Raw genomic sequence first — 26,231 nt, forward strand, 5'->3', positions numbered from 1 at the left:
GGCTTCTTATTTCTCTCACCATTATAGTCTCTTTCTCCAGAGTCTTCAGTTTGTCCAAAGGTTTTTTTCTCCCCACAAAAGTGTGTTGCCCCAAACTGAACAAAATACTACAGATTTTGGTTGAACGGGACTGATTTAAGTACTCCAATGCTTCCTCTATTTCAGACACTACCTCTCTTCATGCTGTAAGATACCTCTCTTCATAATTTCAACTTCATAAGATTATACACCTTTGTCAGTAGAACATTGGGTTATATTGAACTTGCAATTCATTAAACTCTCAAGTTTTTCCATACTAATTGTTGTCAAACCACTCCTTCCCAGATGTGTACTTGTGATACTAATTTGTTTGAGCTTGATGTAGGATTTTACATTTATGATTATTAAATGTAATCTGATTTTGCCTTATTTTCTGAGATATTTTTGAATTTTGATTCTTCATCTAGTTTGCTAACTCCCTCCTAGCATCATGAAATTTGGAAATTTGAAGAGCATATTATCTATGCCTTCATATAAGTCATTTGTAAGCATAGCACCAAAGGCAGATTCCTGAGGCACTCAACTTGAGACCTTTCTCCAAAGTGACCTTAGCCTTTTTATGACTACTTGACTACACTTTGGGTCTGATTCATTCAACCACTTTTGAATATAGTATATTATTTTCTAGCCCACATCTGTCCATCTTGTCCATTATGATAACATTCAAGACTTTGTTAAATGCTTTTCTGAAATGTACATAAACTATGTGTATGGTATTCTATAGTCATTCTGGAAAATAAAAAGGAAATGGGGTTAACAATCTGTCTTTATGAAACCATCCTGATTCTTGCTGATCACAACTTCTCTTTCTAAATTTTTATAACCCATCCTCTTCATTAGCCGTCCTACAATGTTTGCCAGGGAATTTGATCCTATGTTCTCTTTTTTTAAAAATACAACATCACTTATGCTTCTTCAGCCTTGTAGCCTTTCCTGTTTTCTATGATCTTTCTCACTGACACATCATGAATTAGATCCATCAATTTTTTCATTATGTTCATCTAAGACTGGTGAATTAAAACTTATGGGCTTTCTTATTACTTTTCATTTAACTTGAATTTCATCTCTCTATTAACCATTTTTATTCTGCCCTTTTCAGTTCATAGATCATACTCCCAGGCAGAGAAAAACCAAAGTGGAATAAAAATGGAATAGATTCACCTCTTTCTTGCTCCTTATTATTGCTTCAGTCATATGAATAGCAATTCTAACCTCAATTTGATCTTCCTTTTTTCCTTAACATAGCTTTCTAAAAAAAATATATCCCTTTGTGTTTATCATAGTTACTGCCAACCTCTGAGCTTCAGTGTTTCTAATCCTGTTCTTAAAGGACTAAGCCGCGTCTTCACAGTTATCCTTCATTATTTGCTCTTGCTGCCATCTATCACACATTTTTAAAAATTCCTAGATTTCTCAGTTTCTCTGTGCACCCACATTAATATCATATTCCATTGCATTTATTCTGCTCTCAACTCCAAATCAGACTCAGGGTTGTACCTTTCACATATCTCATATTTTCCCACCACTTTCCCTTTACATATATCTTTCACTAAACCTAGAATACCTCCTTTCCCTTCCTCCCCTTCCTTTTTGTCCTTTTGTCAGTTCCTTCATGAAATTTTTCCTTATCTTTCTCTCTCCTCTCATGAGCTCTCCCTTTATCATATTACTCTGTATATTAATACACAGTTTAGATCATTTTTATTTGTGTTCATATATAATCTCCTCTATGAAATTATAAGCTTCTTGAGAACAGGGGTCATCTCTTTCTTTTCATCACTTGCATAACTGCTACTTCAAACTGCAAATAATTGTTGGTTAATAAATATTTATTGACTGAAAAACTACTCATCTGATTTACATGATTTGGTAGACTTTCTGTTTGACTTTGCATAGAAATAGTAAGAGATGAAACCCTGTCTCCCATATATTGCACAACCTCAAAGAATGCCTTCTTCAAAAAGAATAGATGACGATTCAAATAGCGTATTTTTGTAAATTAAAATTTACTTTGACAATTTATCTTTTATTTTCTAAACCATAATCTCTCATAGATATAAAGGTATAGATATAATGCATAAATGAGCCAAATGTTCCTTAGACTTTTGACTCCATGCTAAAAAACACTGGGTGATTTGTTGACTGTTTGTCTCATGTATGTGTATGCATATATATATATACATATATATATATATATATATATATATCAGTAAGAAATGAGTTTATAGTCAGAATATATGCCATTAGAAAACTTCTGTTTTGTTCATCTCAGCAAATTTGTCTCCCTCCCTTCCATAAATTTGCTTGTTCATCTCTTTCCATTTCTGCTTTTCCTTTTTGGAAATGTCATTTCAAAGAAACTCATTTGACAACCACTTCTGTTGAGTTTGTTTTAAAAATGAGACCACAGTAGGTCTGTCAGTTCTGGAAAACAGAAAATGTTCTTCCCAAAGGTGTTTATCATGTTGCACTGAGTGGAAAGGAAGGTCTAAAGGTTAGCCCAGTAGATTGCTAATTGGGAGTCTTATATTTTAACCTAGCTTTGTCATTAACTTTGTGTGTGTGTATGACTTCAAGCCTAATGGGCAAGGTGGTACTACCTATATCTTATCAATTCTCCAGTTTTTTTTTTACAAAGTATTTTAAACAAATTCATTAATTAGATTGTATTAAGTCAGAGTTTTATCTTGATTTTGAGTCAGCATCTTAATAGGAGCTTAGATTCAAATTAAAAGGAAAAAAGCACTGATGTTATTAAGCCAAAGGGCTTGAAAATGAGGTATAGGAACCCCTCCACCCCCATCCAGTTCAGTTCAACACAACCCAGGGGTACTATTTAAACATTCTTTATACTTGTTAATGAAAAACTCTGTACGGCTGCAAAAACAATTGGAAACAGTGGTCCAGAAGTGAACCTCAATCTATCAGTCCTCTGAGAACTATTTAGTTCCCAGAATACTTTCTCCTCCCTATACACATTTTCTTCTCATAAGCAATTAAGGAACTGTGAGCAGTAATGGAAGAAGGTTATTCTTATGATGTCTTATATAGCTCTTTATGGTTACAGAATACTTTACACATATTTCCTTATTTGATTTTTAAAAGAGCGCTGTGAAGTAAGTACAGTTATTCCTTCTACTTTGTGGAGGTTAGGGGTACAGCAACTCCCCAAATCTGGAAAACTTACAGAAAATTTTTGACCCTCTCTCCATACCAGAGAAGTCCGAATTATTATAGTATTAAAAGAGAAAATATATTGCTATTATACAACACTATACATATATTTTATGCATTTCTGAGTTTCTAAAGTTTTTTTGCGTCATCTGATGGCCTTTGCCTATCATCTGAGGTTTCTGTAAAACACCTCAAAATTCCCATTTAATTTCTTATGCCAACCTGAGATATACTGAAACCATGATGGAAAAGTCATGATGTGGAAGAGATAGCTGTAATGTATTACAATTCCCATTTTTAAAATGGGGCAAGTTGTTGAATGCTATAACCAAGGTCATTCAGTTAACAAGTGGTAGAACCACTTGAACTCAGGTCTTCTGATTTGCCAACCTGGTGTTTTTATTTCTTGTATCATGTTGTCTCTATGTGGCTTTAAAGATTAATTTCTGTCTTGTGCTAACATTAGAGTTGGTAAATGGAACATAATAGAGGATCATACAGTTAGAACTAAAAAGGACCTTGAAGGTCATACTCAAGAGCTCAAAAGAGAAGTAATGACTGAAAATAGAGTTTTAGGAATCATCTATCTAGAGGTGGTAGTTGTGAGTCCCAAAATACCACCATGAAAAGTGTGCTGAATTTGGAGTCAAAGGACCTGGATTCAAGTCCTGATGCTGCAATTTACTACCTGTGCTGTCATGGACAAGTCATGAAATCTCTGAGATTCCTTTTAGCTTTAGATGTATGATCTTCTATCATGTTCCAATTACCAACCCACAGATGATAGGGGATCAAGAGATGACTTACAAACATAACAACAATTAATAAACAATTTATTAGAGATGATATATCTCTAATAAAAAAAGATACTTCTATTTTGACCAGTGCTAAAATAGCACTACCACCTTAATAAATCAGTTCTCAGGCTAAAACGTAAGCATGAAAATCACTGTCCCTTTGAAAATAGCTCTGCAGTTTGGTTGAACTGATTAGAAAGACTATGTACTAGTAGACAAATATATGGATTACAGAAATCCACACAGCAGACTGTTTCAAGGATTAGATCACAGAAGGGAATTCTGCACCATTCTAAGTTCATATCACTAAACCATCAGGCACACATAAGCTGGCACAGTTAGGTATAGCTGGCAGTATCTGCATAGGAAAACCTATGCATGGAAGCTATAAGGCTATGGGAAGCTAGAAATACGTACCATACTGGCAGAGAAAAAGCTTGCACATTGTTTGGTGAGAATGGCTATTCCTTCAGCCAGGGATGTGCCTTAGTCACAAGAGTTAAAATTCATGCAAATGCTCACAAATAATTCTTCTAAAAGGCATGGGAACTTGAGGATAAAGTAGAAAATCAAACATCACACATGTACATGAATTAAGAGGACTGGAGAGCTTATACACCTCTGTTTAAGTCAAGCTCCCCAATCTGACAGTCTTTTAAGATGGAATGTTCTTATAAAAATCAGATTCTTCTTACCTGATGCCTAAAATAACATTGATTTTATGCCCAACAAATCAGACAAGAGACAGTAATGAGTTTACTATTAGTAGTAAGTTTCTTTTAACTCTAGTTTGTCTCAACTAAGAAAAAGCTCAGCTCAAGCGCTGTCTCCTCCATGAAACCCCTTCCTGATTTTCTGCTTTCTCTTTCAGCTGCTAGTGACTCACTGGCCTCCACACCCCAGAAATCACCTTACCTCTTCTTTGTGCTTATTTTCTGTTTACTTATGTGTGTTAGAGTGTATGCATCCTCCCTAGATCCCAACTCCCACATGGAGCTGAGGGCCTTGGGAGCCATGACTTTTGTGTCTGTCCTCGTTTCTCCAGTGTATGGTACAGTGCCTGACACATAGTAGGTATATGAAAAATGGGTATTTTTTTAATTGAAAGGCTGCTAAAGGAATCTGCTGTAAAGAAATTAATCTTACTACTTATACGAGAAGTGAACCCCAGAGGCTTGAAGGATGGTGAAGGTGTTAAAGATGGGATTCCTTCTCCTTATTTTATTTTTATTTTTCTGCCTGAAAAAGGTTCTGGGTAGGAGGGATGAGAAAGGAAAAAAGTGCTTCTCTTTGGCAATGAGATGAATATAAAAGGCTCCCTTTGGATCATGCCTTTTGCACTTCAAAAAAACACTAGTAGGTATGGCATCCCTTCCAATTTCAGCATTTACTAATTTTTGTGGTGGGTTTATATGGATTTGGTGGCAAGCCAAATGGGGGTGGGGAGAGGCATTAACATCTAGCAATTCAACTCCCCCCACCCTTCTCTCTTGATACTGCAGTCAGTGCTCCTGCCAGCCATCCTCTGTTAAAAACGTGTTTTATGAATTATTCCACTTCCCCACGGCTTCGTGTTCAGCTGCTCATTACCACCCCTTTCAATCACTGTTGCCAGCTCCTTTCCCTGAATGGGCTCCCCACCCCCACTCCCCACTTCAGTGACATTTGTCAGAACTGATATGATACTTAAAGGAAAATAAACACCAATAATCATAAACAAAAACTCACCACTCTTCTCTTAAGAAAAACAAAAACAATACACAGTAAATTTCAATCCAAGGAAGAGTCATTGCTGAGTCCTGGCTTGATCCTCCCCTAACCACACATTTCCCCTCCACCCTGGAATCACAAATCATCATTTCCAGGCAACATTCGAAGCTGCCAATTCTACTTTCGTTTAATCTCATTTTAAACCTGGATACAGATGAGGTTCTGGAGCTACAGAGTAGAGTGGGGTGGGGATGCTAGAAGCGAGGAGAGGACCGGAGGGGCAGGAAGCCCAAGTGGACCCCGAGGAGGCTCTAGGTGTCTCCCCTCAGGTTGACGTTCCGCGGGCAGTTTATTAGAACAAGTCTCAGCCACAGCCAGAGGCTGGGAGGCTGGAAGGGAGGAAAGGCAACCAATACAGACAAAGAAAGAGGAGCGGGGGCCGAAGCTCCCAACCAGCTTTCTGCCCGTCTCCAGTGTATGCATGCATCTATTTCTCTTTTTCTCTTCCCTCCTCTTCAACCTCTTTTTCAGCTGAGAGAGATAGGGGCTTTTATGATCTTTTCTTTTGCACCTGGGGAAAAATAAATAATCCTATCTAGCGCTGTTTCTCTTTCTCCCCCATCCCCAATCAGCACGCGCAGCACCGCTTTCCAGCCCCTCCCTCCACCACTCCGCTCCTTCTCCTCGTGCAAACTCGGACCCCTGAACCCAAGTTGCCAGAAAGAGACTGAGAGAGGGAGGGACCGAAGAGGGAGGGAACGAGAGCTCTGAGCGCTGGGAGGAAGCGAGGGCGGGCATAGCTCGGCCGGGACACGTGTGGTGTAGGGGGGAGGACTCGCTGCCCGGGGCTTTAAGAAGGTGTGGAGAGGAGGCGGGAGCTTTTCCCACTCCTGGACCTGGTGTCCGCGCGGAGGCAGCCGTCGGCTGACAGTCTTCCCCGCCAGCCTCCCGGGCGATCGCAAACTTCGGATCCCAGCCGCCTTCTCCCGCTCCTCCTCCATCGGCAGCGCCTGAACTTTCCCGGAGGGGGGCTCGGCCCGGCCGCCCCCCCTCCCTCGCCTCCTTCCCTCCCCCTGCCCAGGAGCCTTCATCCCAGCATCTCCTGTCCTCCCCCAAACTGAATGAGCTCCGCGCGGGGCCGGCGGCTACGGGAGCAGCAGCGGCAGCATGGAGCGGAGTTGCGCTAAGCGGTGGACTTTCCTCCTGGCGCTGTGGCTGGGGGCGATGCTGAGGGTGCGGGGGGCGGTGGGCTACTACCCCCGCTTCTCGCCTTTCTTTTTCCTCTGCACCCACCACGGGGAGCTGGAAGGGGATGGGGAGCAGGGAGAAGTGCTCATTTCCCTGCACATTGCGGGAAACCCAAGCTACTATGTACCTGGACAAGAATATCATGGTAGGTACCTCAGCGTGCGCACGTTCCCAGACCCTCTGTGTTCTAGAACCAGCACCTTTTCCCCCTGGTAATCGCCCGAGGAGTTTTTGTTTGGTTGGTGGGTTGATTTTAAAGAACAGCTGCCACCTTCCCGTTCCCTCCCCCAACTCCCAAAGCACACAGCTCAGTCTAAGCAGAAAGAACAAAGTTAGTCGACGACAAAGTATGGAACAGGGAATTAGTTGCAAAGAGGGAGAAAAATCAACAGCTCCTTATCTCCTCACCTCCAGCTCTATTAAGCCAGCTGGTCCTCGGCTCCAAATGTCCAGTCATTCCCCCAGTTAGTGTAGCCGTCCTCTCCCTCCCCTCCCGGTTTTGCCTCCCGGATGGTTTAAATGACTGGGAGCGTGCGGTCTGCGTCACCTCGGTACTTAGCTTCCAGACCTTTGTGTAGCTCCCATCCAACCCTGGAAACATCTCCCTCGGTAGCGGAAGGGCTAGGCTGCTGACATGGCCTTTTAATGTTTTACATAGAGTAGGGCTGACAGGCTGAACCACATCAGTTTGCATATGCCCGGCGCTGCAAGCTTCTCCGCGAAGTTCCCGCTGTGAACTAGCCAGGGGTCCGTCATCTTTCCCTTTCGCTATCAACCAGCCCTAATTCATGCATTCTGACTGCCTCCCAGAGCTGCTTAGTGATACTGTGCGTGGATCTCTGGCAATGCTCTTTTATTCTTTTCTCAGTCTAAATTTTTTTTAGTTTCAGAAATAAAAGATTGACTTTTTTTTGACCAATTCTGATGTTTCCTATGTTGTTTTTGGGCTAATCTATTAATGACCTTGCCAGTTATGTATCTACACTACTTTCAAGACCAAATGGGAGCTTGAGCACTTTATGATATAAATCTTCCATATTAAGGGTAGTAATATCTTGTGCTCTCTAATCACAGTTATGTGTTATAGTACCAAATAACATTTAGCCATAATGCTTATAATTGCATTAAAAGTGTGTTTCTAATGCGTTAAGCCCTCAGATTCAGTAAAATGAAAAAGTAATAACATTGCCTTTTTTTCTGTACTCCTGCTGAGACTTTTGAATATTTCACTCCCATAGAACCTGCAAGTAGTTGACAGACTCTATTATATTGATTTAATTATGATTTTTAACGATAAGATAATACTGGTGCCCAATCTGATTGAAACTGTTTTCTGATAAGGCCTCTTTATGCTTTCAGTTTCTAATATCACTTTGATGTCTGAAATGTCAGGATAATGAACTACAGGGATATCATGTGGGAGAGAAATGCAAATAAACAAAGAAAAATTATTAAAATCCTTGGGAGTTTTCCTTTAGAAAACACCCTTCCTTTCAACTTTACAATGACAAGTGTAAAGAAAAGGCTTTTAAAAATACTTAAAACAATGCTTTCACAAATTCCCCGGGGCACAGTTGGTAGCTTTCTCTATGTAGCTCAGTGCTTTTTTGGTAGAATTTCACTTTTGACAATTCACTTTCCTTTATAGAGCCTGTTCATTGATAAATATACACTCCAGCTGCTATCTGGTTCTATTCAGAGATCACCAATACTTTAATTGGACTTTAATTGGATCAGCCAATAGCACTGTGGAGGAAGGAGTGATTGACTTTTGCCAGACTCTTAGAGGTGTTTAGCTACAACATCTGAAAGTGAGGGTGTCAAGTCAGATATAACCACAGTTTGGCCAAAAGGTAGATTTATTTTCCTGTCTACAATAGAAAAGATCTGAGCTTGATTCCCAACAATTATTTCAACGATGAATGAGTACAATGGGAAATTAAATTGTTATCCCTGTAAAAAAAAAATGAAGGACTGGCATCCTCATTGAAGGGTCTGAGGTCTTTGGCACAATGTAAAATCTCTGTTCCCAGTTCTTGTTTTAACTAGAATGTGAATGAGCAAAACCGGAGGATTTGATAAATGTTATCATGACTGCCTTTATACCATGTAAGAGACTGATTTTTAATGTTCTATACCATTGATATTTCCCCCTCAGTTCTTTTCTTTCTTTCTTTGGGGTTGGGGGTATTGGCAGACTTGGAGCCTGGAACATAGAGAGTCTAATGAAAATACTATCTACCTCTCTCTTGTAATGCCAATTCAGCCAATTTCAGGTCAAGGCTGATAACCTTATAGGCAAGTTCCTATATGTGAAATGGAGCTAAGCACAGGCAAAGGGTTAGAATGGAGTTGAATACTTGAAGTTTGACATTTTGGAACACAGCCGAATTGACACAATCTTATTGCTGGGAAATTTTCTCAATTGGTTTAATTTCCAATCACCTAATTAAGGTCATTTCATTATGAAGGATTGCAAAATGTTGAATTGATGTAGATAGAATTTGAGAACAGCTTATCATTTGAATTGTATTTAGATAAATATGGTTTTTTTAGGATTTTGGAGCTGATTGCTAGTAAGTCTAATAAGTAAACTTATTTTCTAAGTCATTAAAACTGATGTGTATGTGAAAGAAATTTGAAAAGAGGCAACAGGTATATTTTTGTTCCCCCCAGCAACTGAATCATATGATAGTTAGAAGGTAACCCCACCCTCTCCCAACTAATGACCTCTTGAAGCTGAGAAGTCATTTTCTAAATTTTCATATTGACCTATTTCTAAATGTATAAAACCTTTAAAATATAGCATTTGTAATGGGGAGAACCACATTTGGATGACAGATTAAGGCTAAGCTGAAGTTATTTAACTAAAAAAAGAGGTGTAGTAAAGGTGGTGTGGTCCAAACTTGCTCTTTCAAAGATCTTTATGATAATGGTAATTAAATCCACCTCTTGAAACCCATGGTATATGATGTATCTCATGGTTTTAAAAAGAAGAAAAATAGCCATGAAAAAATGTTTTGAAGTTCATAACTCATTGAGGTTTATAGTATTGATTTTTAAAATCCTATTAAAATTTTTTTTGACCAAAAGATGAATGAGACTTGAGCTCCTGGAGAAATTTTAGGACTACAAAATGTTAAACCCTATTCATCTCTTCCCAACATTTGTACCTCATTGACTAATAAGGAATGTAGCTAAAAAGAGTTTCATTGAGCTTTATTTATTATTTCAAGGATATAAGTATTCCATCTTAACCTATCTATTTATACTGAATCCACCACTTTATGCTCTTACCACATTAATGTGTTGAGGACAATATGTAGGACCATAGATCAGAACTAGAATGGGTCTTAATGGTCTAGATTAACCCTATTTTGCAGGTGAAGAAAATGAGGCTTAGATTGGATTAGATTGGGTAAATGACTTTCTCAAAGTCACATACATACTAAGTGACAGAGATAGACATGGTTGGAACCCAGGTCTTCCGACTCCTAGCCTAGTATTCCTTTTTGCAGCACCGTAGTGCATTTTTGTTAGTATTTTTGCTGCACTTGTTTTTTTGGACCCCATGGTATTATCTACTTAGGGAGAACTTAGTAGAGAAACTCACTTTATCAAAACAAACCAGTAACTGTTCTCAAACTTAGAGGCTTATAGTTGTATATCTCTCAGAAATCTTAAATTACGTACCCAGGTTCAAACAACCTGCATGTGTCAGAAGCGGGGCTTGCTCTCATCTTCATGAATCTGAGAATAGTTATCTATCCACTGAACCTTATTACCTCTCTATTGGTAGCTAAAGGTAGAATATCTTCAGGAAGATTGTTCAGTAAATAGTATGTTGAGATAGAAGGGTTAAAAATATGACAAAAGAAATTATTCCAGAATACCCTTCTTGCCCCAATTCCATTAGCTCTCTTTTTTAAAAAAAATATCCTACACTGTTCCCATATTTCCTTTACCATCTAATCCCTTCACCAAAATCACCTTAGCATTTTTATTGATGATGCAATAGGAAGTAGAAGTTTGGCTGCTGCCATCACTTTGGTTTCATGTAGTCTTTCATCTCTCTGTGTCAGGGACACTCCTACGCAAAAATTCGTGAAGTAGACCAAGGTTGCTTATGTTGCTCTTTGCATGTTTTTATTTCTCTCCATGCTAACCACTTATTTCTCCCCTGTCACACTCCCTGTCCCTCCATTTCCTTCTCATCCAAACATAATCTAAGGAAAGGACCTTCTAATAGAATTCATTTATACCTCAAGGTAAATTGAAATCAGTTGCCTCTCCTATAGACTATTTATTAAAGTCAGTTTTATTTCAGACTCTGACTTTGTTCTGTATTAAAGAAATTTTAGATTGTTGAGTTAATGGGAAAGGAATTGAAGGGGTTACCTTTGGCCTTTCTGAAATCATGAAAATGGGTAACTGTCTGCTCTGCCTACTCGTAAATATGGCTTTACTCAGTAACTGGGATAAAGAAAAGACCAGGCATAGAATAGAGTAAGCATTTCACAAATGTTTGTTGAGTTGAATTCAGTCAAAGAAAAAAACTGTTAGATGCTGAAGAGGTTCTGATGAGAGATTCCACTTTGCATTTTTCAAATGACAGTTTTGTCTAATTTCCAAATGCACTAAACCTTGTTGCAACACTCGTTTTAGAAGGCTTAATATGTTACAGTGAAAGGGATTATGTATCTACCACTGTGTACATGGCAGACGTTTTTTTTTCTTGCCATAGTATAGCTGACAACATCATATGCTTTGTATTAGGGTTACACTGTATATACTTAATGATGCAACAATTGCCGGTTATTTCCAAGGAAATTTTATTCCATTTTTTAATCCAGTTATAAGGATAATGTAGGGTAGTTTACAGATAATTGACCTTTGGAGTAAGGAAGACCTGTTTCAAGTTCTGCTCTGACACATACTAGTTGTGCAAGCATAAGAAAGTCACTTAATCTTTCTCAGTATCCCTTACAGTTAAGTTACTGATCTGTGGAGGGAAATTCCACACTATGAGTTCTATACACAGATAAAGGCCCAGGTTTGTGGAGAATGAAGGAGACATTAACATATATGTGTATGTATATGTGGGTTTATATGTAATCTACATATGTGTATATAATATGTAGGAAAAGAAGATGAATTTCTCATCTCTAAAATGAAATTTGAACCCAAAGAGGGAGGAATTTCATATTCTTCTCTTATATCAGTTGTTATTGTCACATATACAAATACTCTAGAATCAACTGGTTGCTAAGAGTCAGAGGCAAAGGTAATGCTAGACAGGGAGCTTTTAAAATACAGTAGTGATAAATATCTTTGATCTAATTTCTAAAGATGTATACTTGGAACCTTTTTTTCTGATAGAAAGACAAACTAGACTAATATGCAGTTAATAAATTAACCCTCTTATTGATCAGGTCATGGATTAATTAGTTCATTATATGACTACAGCATATCCAATTTCTGAAAACAGCACATTTAAACGTCTCAAATAATTTGTCAAATAAATTCTGCAAATGACTTGTGGCTCCATTTGGATAGTATGTGACTATGAAAGATGAACACTTTTTAGGAATTTTACTCTATTTGCCACATATTTCATCTTATTTCTTGAAAAATTTTTCAAATATCCTTAACTGATTTTCTTCATACTCATCGCTTAGATGATATAAATATTACATTGTGTGATTTATATTCTCCTTGTGATTTCAATTCCAGTTGTGAACTGGTTAATCATATCTTCAGAATTATAATTTGAAACATTGCCTTTAAATGGAAATTCTTTCATTAGTTATAGCAGTAGTTTATTAGAAATAATTCCTTTTATCAATTCCCCACCAATTTTCTGAAACTTTATCTAATTCTTTGTTTTACTGCTTAGTTTTTATTGCATTCTTTTTAAGTATAGAGAAATAAAAAAAATACTGGTGGGGAAATATTGAGAGGTTTCTATAGTTATTTGAAATCTATTTTGAATTCCTTTTGATAATGAAAAAGGTGACAGCTTTGCAATGAATATTTCAACTCAATATTTATATGTCTGATTTTTCTTCAAATTTGTTTTGTTAAAAAGAAGATATTTCCCTTTCATTAAAAATTTTTTAAGTTGATCAGCCTTCATGAATTTTCTAAATGCTGCCAGAAAGCTAATACATGATAATATTGTCAGTTCTTGGTAGTAATTCTTTCCTTGGATGTGTTGCATATTATGTTAGAACTGATGTTTTGTGCAAAGCTGTATTTTGTCATCTATTCTTCAGTCTTCATATACAATCTAAGAACTGAGCACTTTACTTTTAATTTTCACAATAGTAAATAAAATCAGTAATACCTTAAATATTTTTCAGTAAATAAAATTATTTTTACTTTTTAATTCCTTGACACTTTTAAAAGTAGAGTGATTTTTATTATATGTAAAACAAAAATATTACATAATACCATCACACAATATTACACATATTTATATAAATATAAAATATTTGTACATATAAGTACTTGTAGGTATAGATAGATAAATATATATTGTGTATAAATGAAAAGATCACTGTTTTTAAAAGATTGAAGGGTTGAAGAAGTAAAAATTACATATATATATACACACACGTATGTACACATATATCCTTATATCCTAATATATATGTATATATTCTTTATTGATTTCTACCTCCTTGATTTCAGCAGTATAGGAACTGCTACTGTAGAATTTCCTTCTACTGATTCAGATAGGCAGATGGTCTATAACTGATAATCTTAAGGACTTGCCTTGGATATTGAGAGGTAAAATGAGTTACCTATTATCATACACTTAGTATGTTTCAGAAGAAATACTTGAATCCAGGACATACGCACACACACATATACACACACAAATATATATATATACACACACACATATATATGTGTATATATATATCTGTGTGTATGTATATGTATATTATATATACATACACATACATATATATTATATTTAAAAATCCTGGAGTCAAATATAACTGAAAAATATATTAATTCCCTACCTGAGAGGAAAAAAGGAAGAGAGAATGCTTAGTCACAAAAGATTTTCTTGATATATTTATAGTGTCTATAATGGACTGAATCTATCTTATAATAAAACAAAGAAATGAAAAATGGGAAAAAACTCAATAGAGTATTCACATTTTTAAAAATTTATGAAGCATCAGGGTGACTATTACCTTATTATACAAATAATATATTCAACAAATTGGAATTGAGTTTTTGACTCAACGTAGATGGTCAGATCACTATTTTGTCAAGTGTATGGGTCCACTTTGGCTCTCAGCAAATAGCCTATGAGATGTTCGTAATTCCTCAGGTGATAGGATCATAGATATAGAGCTGGAAGAGAACTCAGAGGCTTTCTAAACCAATTTTTTTTTCTTACAGATGAGCAAACAAATTTGGAGAGGTTAAATGATTTGCCCATGATGTTCTTAGTGATAGCAACAGTTTGGAAGGCAGAGAATAATTTCCATTTTGGTGTACTACTGGTCTGTTCTAATTAGAGCAGATCATCTGAAGACTTGACCAAAACAATTAAAGAGCTATGCAAAGTGGTGAACTCTGCTGTACCCAAAGTTATTTTTCCTAACCATTTTTTATCCATTTTCCATTATTTATTATTTCCACTTATGACCCAAGTAGAGTAAAAACCTGCATTTTCTCTCTCTCTCTCTCTCTCTTTTTTTTGGCAGGAGGAGGTAGGGCAAAAGCAGTGGTGGTGATAAGGAAAGACTCAGAACAATGAAATAATTGATTCCAAAAATAGCCTTTATGCCTCATGGTATAATGGAAACATTCTCTCAAAGTCAGTGAGTCACTAAACATTTATTAAATATGCCAGGTATAGGACTAGGTGCTGAACAGAGGCAAAGTAATCAGATAGTTTTTAAATATGAAACACAAGTTCTCAATCTCTTTGTGAGTGTCCTGGACCTTCTTGGTAGTCTGGAGAGGACAGTTTAGCAGTTTTCCTATAGCTGAGGCATCCACTTTAAGACCTATTTACTCTTCCTGTGCTTCCTCTCTCACGTTTTCCTGTTGCTGTTCCCTTCTTCCTTTGTTACTCTCCCTCCTGCATGTTTCTCTTTTCCTCCCTTTCCTCATCTCAGCTTTATCCTTCTAATATTGAACATTTTATCTTCTTATTTTCCTCTTTACTCTTTTATTTACCTTTTCCTTCCCTTCCTCTGTCATCTCTTCATTTCTCCTCTCCTTGTATCATTCCTTTTCTTTCTTCTCTCATTTTTCTTTAGCACTCCATTTTTCTCTTATCTTCATCTCATCCCTTTTTCATTTCCCTTTTTCCTTTCACCTCCTTTGTCTGGCTTCACTTCAAAATCCTATTTGCAGTTTCACTCTTTTAACAATTATTTAACTTCTATGTATTCTCTGTTTCTTTCCCTTCATGAATAGTATCCTCTTTACCTTGAAAAAAATTCCCAGTTTGTAGACTATAAACTCTTTTGGTGTTTGTCATGTCTGTGTTTTGAATTTACTAGCTATCTCATGATTGCCTTCTTTAAAAATGTTTTGAATTTTTGTTGCTATGTTTTACTTTTATGTCATCTTCCTTTTCTAATATCTTTTCTGGAAGCAGCAGATGGTACAGTGGATAGAACACTGGTCCTGGAATCAAGAAGACCTGAGTTCAGATGCAGTCTCAGACATTTAGCTGTATAACTTTGAGCAAGTCACTTCTGTTTGCCTCAGTTTCCACAACTTTAAAATGAGGCTAATAATAATAGTAAGGTTTGTTGTGATGATTGAATGAAGTAATATTTGTAAAAGCACTTAACTTGGTGTCTGGCACATAGTAGGCACTATATAAATGCCAGTTCCCTCCCAAAATGAGCCAACCTACATAATAAAATGGTACAAAAAGAAAGAGAAAAAAGTCAGTGCAGCAAAATTAATGAACACATCAGCCAATCAACACATCACTTAGTTCTTCTGTGACTTCTAAAATGGTGTTATTTGTAGAAACCTTAGAACACTTCTCAAGGTGCAGAAATATGTTTTCTTTTGAGCACTATCTTTGTTGCGATCATTATTTTTTCACATGATGTTTTCTTTAAATAAAGCTCTGCATATATTTATATCTGTCTATATATTTGTGTGTGTTGGATAATATACATGTCTACATATCTATATATGGTAATGGGATCTTTTAGGAGGAGGAGACTGTCAAGAAGCAGAGACTGTGGCAGCAAAGACCGCATGGTATAGTAGGAGCATTAGGAGGGGAGCCAGGAGACTTGGGTTCTGGTCCCAACTCAATGACCAGATAACTATATAACTCACTTTGGTCAAGTCTCTTCACACCTCTGGGCCTCCTCAGTTTTATCATTTGTAAATTGTACAGTTGGACTAATCTCTAATATATCTCTTGTATCTGAAATACTCATGTCTTTAGGATAGTAAAGCTCAGCTACAGTTTTTCTACAAAGAAAAATTCATTTAGTCCATTCCCTTGTTTTTAGGTATGGAATACAATTGCAGTTCTCCAAATAAACATGGGTAATTACTTTACCTAGCTATTTACTCTTAACTTTATCAATATGTAGCACATTTTGAGAGGAACTCTGAATGTAAAGTATTGAGGTAGAGGAGTCTGGCACAATTAAGATGAAAAGCAGTATGTGTGTGTATGTATGTGTATATATAATATGTACATATACATATGTTTGTGTGTATCTATGTACCTATATGAGATAATATATATAAAGTGCCTAAACATAAAAAATTGTTCAAGACAAAAAGATTTGACCCTTATATACATGTGGCCTACTTGTACCTCAGATAGGACTGATTGTTTTAATAACTGACAGTGTAATAAAAATATCAGTGGATTCCACCAAATTCCATCAAAAGCCAAGCTGAATTTTATTTTTTGTTTTATTGAATGGTTGTTTGATTGAGGCTTGATCTTTTACAGTCTGTTGAGATGATAGTTATCTGATGATGTGTTTGGATGTAGCTCTAGTAGGCCCCCATAGTAATAAATATTGATATGAGCTTAATGACTTTTCTCTAGTCTATTATCATTATGTGTATGTATTTATGTATGTATGTATGTATGTATGTTCAGACCTCCAATGAGAATAATTGCTAAATATGATGTGCTACTTAGTTATGTTGAACTGTTTATATTACAAGTACATTCCTTAAAATTCCATTTTAACATAGGAAAATGATGGGTTAAAATACCTGGATATAAAACAAAGACATAAATGTGAAATATGCCCAACTTAAACCTTATTTATTATATCTGGCTCATGCATTAGGATCAAGTCCAGATTTGACATTTCTCTTGCTGGCTATATAGTTAGCAAAGGAAACAGGCAGCTCAATTTTACCTCCAGGAACATGTAACCTTCCTTTAGCGATAAAGCCACATTTGTTATGAGTGTTGAAATATTCTGTGATCCCATTTCCAGTTTTTTTCATACTTCCTTTCTTTTCATAAACACTTCCTGCTTTCTCACCCTGCAAAAAGCAGGTATACATCCAGCACTTGAGGTAAATGAATATAAATAAACTGTTCATTTGGGGCTCTTTTAGATAAAAAGATACATTTCTTTTGAGTTTATCTAAAATATAAGGAAAACACTGATTATAAATAACTATCAATGAGCATTAAAAATAAACATTACTAGAGGACATAAAGAGAATAACTTGAAAAAAAGCTGTTTTTGTAATAAAAATTTAGAAATTGATTTCAAAAGCAGAGCAGTCCTAGATGTAATTTCAGTAGGATATGTTGTTCCTTTTAATGAATATAAACTTTTAGATAATTTTAATTTATTCAGTAAATTATTTCATCCAATAATATACTGTTAGACCAAAAAATCAAAATACCTCCATGATAAATATAAACTGAAAATTCAAGTAAAAATATTGATTTTTAAATCAAATATAAGTAAAATAAAACTATTGGGAGCCATAGTGCTACAAGAAATCAAGGAGGAAACATTTCTTCAACAGATATGTAATTTCATTAGAGTAGGTACATCCTCTAATAGTAGAGGTCACAATCCCTCCGTGCCTAGTCATTCTGTGTAACTTAGAGGAGCCACTAGATATGATTGGATAAACATGGATTCTCTTCTGTTTCTTAATGTGTTTTGAGGCTAGCCATGGTTGGAGGCCTTTCTCTTATATCTTTTAATATTGTAAGCCTACCTGTACAGCACTCAGGCTGTTCACCTGTATACCTTGTTTCCATTACATTTCAGGCACCATTTTTCTGATCACACATCTCCAGGAAAATTTCTTTTAGAGCACTTCTTGAATTCAGATCAATGTTGCTAATGGGCTATACTCTATTTACTTCCACTATGTACCTCTTCATTGACCTTTAGGTCACTGACAATTTTTAAAACTTTCAGATTAGAGGCTTCCATGACTGGTAGTTTTATAAAATCTTCAGAAGAATATTGATAGTAAGAAAAGAAATTTCTCTCAAGAAAACTCAAGAAATCATTATAACCACTATGTAGTTCTGCAAATGCAATTGAAACCATTCTCTTTTGTTCAGTTCTGGGACCTGCTCATCACACATTTATAAAATAGATATACTGACAAGAATAGCCCAAGAGCTGTATGTCCAATTATAAATCCCAGACTTACCAATAGTCATTCTTTATGAATTATTAGGGTGAACTCTTTGGGACTGGTTATTACGGAGGCTCTAATATTCTTGTTGTGTTTGTCCTTCATTCTTGTAGAGGACCATGACATCAAGATGATGACATGACTTGCAGTTGACGTTGATTTGAGTGAGGGAGGGCTGTGCAAGGTCACCAGCCTCACTTTCTTCCCCTGAGTCATCTGGATCCAGTGGCCTAATATTCATTAAGACGACTGGAGATGGTCCAGGTGGCAATGTGAGACCCTTTCAGGCTAAGGTCCTATAACATTCTCACTTTCTTAAAGAGAGGAAAACTTTGTCTCAATACAAGAAAGAACAATTAGAGATATCCCAAAACAGAATGGGCTGCATTGTGGTACAGTGAAGTACCTATCACCAGATGTTTAAAGTTAGAGAGGAAAGGGTACTTTGGAGAATCATCTAAATCAAACTTCATTTTTGCAGCTTAAGAAACAGAAGCCCCAAGATGGCGAATGAAGACCAGTACCATCCCTATTAGTGGCAGGGCAAAGACTGAAACCCAGGTCTCCTTGGCTTTCAGTCCAGTATTCTTTTCACTAAACCTAGCTTGGTAGTGGATGCTGTATAGAGGAAACTGTGTATATTGGGCCTCTAAGTGTGCTTTCCAAATATGACTTTCTATGAACCAAGTAAGATGACCACATTTTGAGTAACAATAACATAATTCTAAGTAGAAAATTATCTGAGATATTAGTATGCCTCACTTTGCATTATTATTTCCTTCATCAAGACTTGCTGGGGGTGGTGGAATGTTTCCAAAGTCCCTAAGAGTCTTCCCCCTGGCCAATGGGCCTTTCATCTAACTGTTCTGGTAGGAAATGGTTAAACCTGTTAGGTATTTTAGAGAGCAAACTTCTGGATCGTTACGCATGAAACACAACTTCCCAACACCTCAGTTTCTTCATGCTTAATACCACCACCTACCTCATTGATGCAATGGCTGTAATTCAATATATAAACAAAAGTATCTGAAGGACTTTACCATTTTAAAAGACCTTTATTCATTTGGGCTTTGCCTAGCATATACCCCACATTGGAGGTGAAAGCCTTTGACAAGCATCTACTAAGATGCCTAGCTTGATATTAGTGAAAGACTTGTTGAAGCAAGTATCTCTGTAGTTATATGCATCAAGGAGTCTTGTATGACATTAACTTGTAATTTGAAGATAATTTCCTGGAAGGGAAATTTTAAGACTGCATTTTATTCTACTAAATAAAATGACTTAATAAACAAATAAGCATAGTGAGAGTTTATATTCTTTGCAATTTTCAATCAGTTGTGTTATTTCAGAGTTCTATGCCCACCTTTTCCCTTCTCATTATCATTAAGGTTACCTTCAAATACAGATAATTCTTATAAAGATCATATAGCAAGATTTATATGGATTTATAGTTATTGATATCTTATTGATTATTCTTGTTGTTTGATAGGGATGTGGATAGGGATAGAGACAGAGATAAGAACTAGACCTGTGCTAGCATTGCTATAGGGACATCCTTGAAGAAGAAACTCCATCACTTCAGTTTAGAACCTTCTCTGAAACTTAGTCTTACTAACCAGAGCATTAAAAGTTAAGTGACTAACAGGGTCATAAAGTCAGTTTGTGACTGAAGCTGGAACTGAACCCAGGTCTTCCCAGCTCTGGGACCAACTCTCAAGGTAAGTAGATCCATGCTCTTTCTGTTTCAGTATAGGTGCTACCCATTATTTCCCCCAGTTCCTTGGTATCTTCCCATTTTCAAAGATCTACAGAATCCCATAACAATCTCTAAAGTGTGTCCTCTGTCAGATGGATTAATGTATGAATACTCAGTTGCACCTTCACTCTTCTGTAATGCCATTTCTGCCTCCTCACATTTGTCACATCAAAATAGTCCACTGTTACTGATGAAGAAATAGTTTGTTATATGAAGGCTGATGGACCTTTTCCATTTTGGGGTGACAGAGAATGTCCTTTCACCAGTTTCATCTTTAAAATGATCTTTCGTCATTCTTGGTTAATTCATCCCCATGCCAAGATTTCTGCAAATTCCTCTTTTCTCTTCTGTTTCTTAGTGTGTTTTGAGGCTAGCCTGGTATGAGTTTTCCTCCCCCTCATCCATGTTCTACCCTCATCCCAAAGGTTTTAAATTTATCGATAACATTTTGTTTTCATGTTACCTTCATTTTTATATATTTACATATTTATATAATTATTTAAATATGTAAATATATATTATATATAAAATATATATTATATATCATATGAATATATGTAAATTATATATAATATATAAATATATTATAAATATTTACATATTTGTATATGTACTTATCCCTTCCTCTACCCAAAGAACCATTCCCTTTAACAAGGAAGGCAGAAAACCAGCAGTTCAGTAAACCTTAACCAACCCATCCACAGTGTTCATTGCATCTATACAAGAAAGGCAGGGAGGTCAATTTTTCCATCTCTTTTTCAAGACCAAATTTGAATGTCATAATTTCCCAGGATTTAGGGTTGTTTGTTTTCTGTCCATTCACATTGATGCAGTCATTCTACTTATATCGTGTAGTGTCAGTTTTTTGTCTTTCTTTGCTTCTCTGTCTTTGTCCTCCTATTAAAGTACAGTACTATTCCATTACATTCATGTCCTATACTTTTTTAAAGCTATTTCCCTATTGATGGGTATCAATTTTTTCCCCATTTTTTGCTACTATAAACATTTGGTGTATTAAGGGGGGTTTTCTGTCTTTGACCTCTGTGGAATATATGCTTAGCGGTGAGATCTTTAGGTCAGAGTTTGGATTAAATGTGACTTCTTAGCATAATTCCAAATTTCTTTTCAGAGATGTTCTGCCTTTTCCCAGCTCCAGAAATGTGTTAGTGTGCCTGTATTTCCATAGCCCTTTCCATCCATAGGCTGTTGGAAATGAGTTTTTGTTATATCCTAATTTTTTTGGTGACTATCTTGTCTCTGTTAGCCAAGGAAAGAAAGGATTTGTTGGCTAATCTGGTTTCTGCATTCTTGTTACCTCCTTGTGGTGACTATGTTTCATTAGTTACATTTCCTTGTGATAGTATTTGCCAATGTCTTTTCCTTTATCCATTTCCCCCATATTCTTATCTTTTATTCTCATTTGGTGTTAATTTTAACTCTGTTCTAACAAAACAGTGTCTGACTGTATATTGGTAATTGATTTGGAAGTTACCTCGTACGTTAATAGCTGTCATTGTTTACATCCTGTACCTTCTAAATTTCTTTTTGAAGAAAGTCTTTGTGAGGCTTCTTTGATGCTCTTATATATTCTGTAAAGCTTTGATCTTGTTCATATTTTTAATTCTGAAATATACTTTCTAAAATTTCTCACCATCCCCTCCAGTGACTCAGTATCACAATCTATATTGACTTAGTTTTGAGGCTCTTATCTAGTACTTCATGAAATTTCTTTATTCCATACTTGGCAGTTGGTATATTTCTAAAAGTCTCAATTTTTTATGGTTATCTTTTTGCTTTTGCATATCATGAGCTCTATCAAATGAGATGGCCAAATGTCCCATCACATGATATGTTATGTTGCCTTTGGGCACATAATGAAATCAACCCTTCCACTTGCTAATTATTTTTTCTCTAATGTTGGCCTCTTAAACCATTCTTCTATTTAGCTGCAACTTCCTTATACTTTCTGGCTTCATTTATAGTGAGAATGTAAATTACAAGATGGTTTGGTTATATAAGTAATGTGGCTTTTTGTTGGTCTTTGGGAAAGGATTTGAAATTTTGAGTACTAACAGTTAAATTGAAATTTATAGGTTCTTTAAAAATTGTGCTTCTAAGGCCCTTTGCCCCCTTTTCTGCCACTCTACTACTGTCACCATGGAAATGGAAGGGATCTGCACAGGACTGAGAGTTGTTTTGCATTTTTCTCTGCCTTATGGGTTCCCCTGGCCAATGAATTCAACATTTGGTAGTTGGTCTCCTGATAATGAGACTCTCCTTACGTTGGTGGGCTGGTTCTCAGAGAACAGAGTATGCTACCAAGCCATACTTCTAGCATGGTAAATCCTTCCAGGTGTTGTGCTGTGGTGCCACAGCCCTTGAGAATTCAGGGATACCTTCATACTGAAATTAAATATAGTAGTAGGACTTACATGGCAGGAATCATGCAATTTTAAAAATGTTTCATTATCGTGTCTTTGGTAAGGAGATGGGCTGGCCGTGAAGTAAAAGTACAATAACGTACATTCCGCATGTTGTAATGGTGTTCACAGAATGGTAAAATGATATAGAAGAATGTTACTATAGTATATGGCAAATTTTTATAAAAAATTTATTGGATAGCATTGGCAAGAATTATGCAGGGCAGGAAGGCACGGATAGATTGTTCTTTGTGTGCTGGAAGGAGTGTCTATGCTGATGAGCTCCTTCATGCAAAGAAGTACTAAAGAAAGGTCCATTTATATTTTTTCATCAAGAAATTCTTCCAAGTACCAATTCATCCTTTGGTATAATTAATAAGCTATCTCAATAATAATAATTATAATAATAACTAGCATTTATATAGCACTTTAAAATTTGTAAAATATTTCATTTGATCCTCTTTTGATCTTCACAACAACCTTGTGAGCTAGGTTCTATTGCTAGCCCTGTTTTATAGATGAGGAAACTGAGGTTGAGAAAGGTTAAGTGATTTGCCCAGGGTCACTCAATTAGTTAGATGTCATAGCTAGGACTTCTTTGCCAACTTTGTCCAATATTTGAGCTTAAAGACTATAATATGGAACATAGTGCTCTCCACTATTTCTTCCCCATTTCTTAACAGTGCCCTACTAAAAAGGGGCATTGTGGGTATAGTGAATAGAACCCTGGCTCTGCAGTCAGGAAGATTCATCTTTGTGAGTTCAAATCTGGCCTCTGACATTTTGCTAGCTATGTTATCCTGGGCTAGTCACAACCCTATTTGTCTCAGTTCCTCACCTATAAGAAGGAGCTAGAAGAGGAAATGGCAAACCACTCCATTATTTTGGCCAAGAAAAACTCAAATGGGGTCATGAAGAGTAGACATGACTGAAAAATAACTGAACCACAAAAACTAAAACAGAATATAGACACTAGCACTTTTCCTGTTTTCATATCACCTGCTTTGCATTTGCCATACTACTTGGTCCATTCACGCTCATTACACAAATTAGTCTCTTATAAATGTCCTTTTTACAATATTAACTAGTGACTCAGATATCTGAAGGAAGAAATAAAAGTTTTGAAGGACAGGCAAGTTAATTTTGATGATCCACTAAGTCCCAATCCTCTCTGAAGCCATGAATTAGTTTACCATTCTTAAATATATCTAAAATATTCTATGTATCTTGCAGTGAACTTTTCATGTAAAAATTGATTCTTGGTTTCTTTCCAAGGGGCATTATTTAATGATCACTTTCAGTTTTTTTAGTTGCTGTCTTGAGATACTGATGTGTACAGCGATGACACACCTTTATGCTTCACTTCCTGTGTATTTCCACAGGAGGAAAGAATACACTTTCAGTTAGATTTAATCTCTATAAACATAATTAGCTGATGTTCCAAAAAATGGCAGGTGTGTAGACTAGTTAGATTAAGAAAGCACAGAGCATACCCATTAAGTATCTAAGTCTTTATCTCATTGAGTTCTTTCAGACTATATCTTTAAGCAGAAATATGCTGTGAAATCTAAAGATGACTGACCAACCTCCCAATATTTAACACAATTCTCTCCCAAAATGCTTCCATGATAATTTTGCCAAAATTCGTTATGAGGTGTAAAAGATAAAACATTTTTCCTAACGTCTTATTTATATCTAGTGCAAACCTTTAGAAATGGAATGCTACACAACTTGAGTAGGGAACAAAAGGAAATTTTGGTTTTCTTTTGTATGGCCCCTCCTTTCATTCTGGTTTATCTTCTCTGCCACTCTGCTTGACTTGGATCATCACTATGAGCTGTGGTAGAAACATTTAGCTCTGGGTAAGGGGGAATTGGTTAGGCTGAAGTGAGTGTGAGTAAAGAGGTATATTTGTTTCCTTGCTGCATATCCTATATCTAGAAAGTGAGAAAGTGTTTGTCATAAAATATTTTTCCCATCCATTTTGGGGAGGACATGGAACTACCTTTATAAATGCAAAGAAGAGAATGGACCATGTAGAGCTAACCTCTTTTTTCTATACATGCTCCTGCTATTTAAGATTTTAGCTATTTAATATTGTATGGGACCAATGAAATTTTCACATAGTCACAAAAATCTAAGACTTGGAAGGGAACTTAGAGGCCATCTAATCCAACCCATACAGGAATCCCCTTTATAATAATCTCAACAAGTGGTCATCCAGTCTTTGCTTGAAGACTTCTAGTGAGGGACTACCTCCCATGGTAGTCTATTTCACTTTAAATATCTCTATCAGGATGTTTTTTCCTTTAAAAAATTATTTATTTTTAGTTTTAACATTCACTTTTATAAGATTCTGAGTTCTAAATTTTCTCCCCCTCCCCAAGATAGCATGCAATCTGATATAGGCTATACATTTACAATCATATTAAACATATTTCTACATTAGTCATGTTGTAAAGAAGAATCAGACCCTAAGGTAAAAACCATGAGAAAGAAAAAATAAAGAGAAAATAGTATGCTTTGATCTACATTTAGACTCCATAGTTCTTTCTCTGGATGTAGACAGCATTTTTTGTCGTGAGTCTGTATGAATTGTCTCAGATCATTGCATTTCTGGGAAGAGCTAAGTCTATCAAAGTTGGTTATCATGCAGTGTTGCTGTTACTTTGTATAATGTTCTGATTCTGCTCAAGGAAATTTTTTCTTGGAACAAACCAAAATCAAACAGAAAGTCTAAACTCTTTTTTATACCGAAAGACAGATATCATGTGCTCTGTAGGTCTTCTTTCTACTACAAACAAATATCTCCAGTTTCTTCTTCTTCTATATGAATCATTCTTCATATAGTATGATCTTAAGGCTTATAACCATATCTGAATATTACCAATATTTTTTCTAAAATGTAGAGTCTAGAAATAAAAACAATACTTGATATTCTGAACAGGGTGGATTTGTTATTTCCTTTGATTTGAACACTATATGTCTTTCTTAATATAGTCTGAGTCCAACACATTTTTTGGTTACCATATTTTACATTCCACTAAAACTCATAGCTCTTTTTCAGGTAAATTGCTATTTAACTTTATAGATTATACTTAAGAAAGTGTATTTTGAAACCAAGTGTAAATTTATATTCCTCCCTATTAAATGTCATCTTACTAAATTTAGCCCATCATTTAGCCTGTCAAGATATTTTTGAATCCTAAATCTGTCATCTAATGTGTTACCAATCCCTCCTAGATTTGAGTTATCTGAAAATTTAATAAGTATACCATGAATATCTTTTTTCAAGTCATTCATAACAATTTTTAATAGCACAGAGCCAAATACAGATTCATGGGGGCCTCCATTAAGTATCTCTTTCCAAGCTGATATTGAACACTTAGTGGCTACTCTTTGAGTCTGGACGTTCAATTGATTCTCATTTTGCTTACC

The 26,231-nt window shown here is 36.0% G+C and overlaps 1 protein-coding gene and 1 long non-coding RNA gene across 3 annotated transcripts in view; one reads left to right on the forward strand and one right to left on the reverse strand.

Annotated features, from left to right (window-relative positions):
• Positions 1–5,884: 5,884 nt before the first annotated feature.
• LOC140533437 (uncharacterized) lies at positions 5,885–7,680 on the reverse strand. The gene is made up of 2 exons (XR_011976920.1): positions 7,377–7,680; positions 5,885–6,291 (listed from the first exon to the last, which is right to left on the reverse strand). It is a non-coding gene; the product is annotated as an uncharacterized lncRNA (long non-coding RNA).
• The window catches only part of RELN (reelin), a 553,318-nt gene continuing 533,679 nt past the window's right edge, over positions 6,593–26,231 (forward strand). For both annotated transcript variants that reach the window (XM_072653135.1, XM_072653136.1), the window contains exon 1: positions 6,593–7,113. In XM_072653135.1, the coding sequence (XP_072509236.1) occupies positions 6,888–7,113 (226 nt within the window). In that variant the 5' untranslated portion in view covers positions 6,593–6,887. The remainder of the gene's footprint in view (positions 7,114–26,231) is intronic.

This window comes from Notamacropus eugenii, chromosome 3 (assembly GCF_028372415.1).
Source record: "Notamacropus eugenii isolate mMacEug1 chromosome 3, mMacEug1.pri_v2, whole genome shotgun sequence".
Taxonomy (NCBI): domain Eukaryota; kingdom Metazoa; phylum Chordata; class Mammalia; order Diprotodontia; family Macropodidae; genus Notamacropus; species Notamacropus eugenii.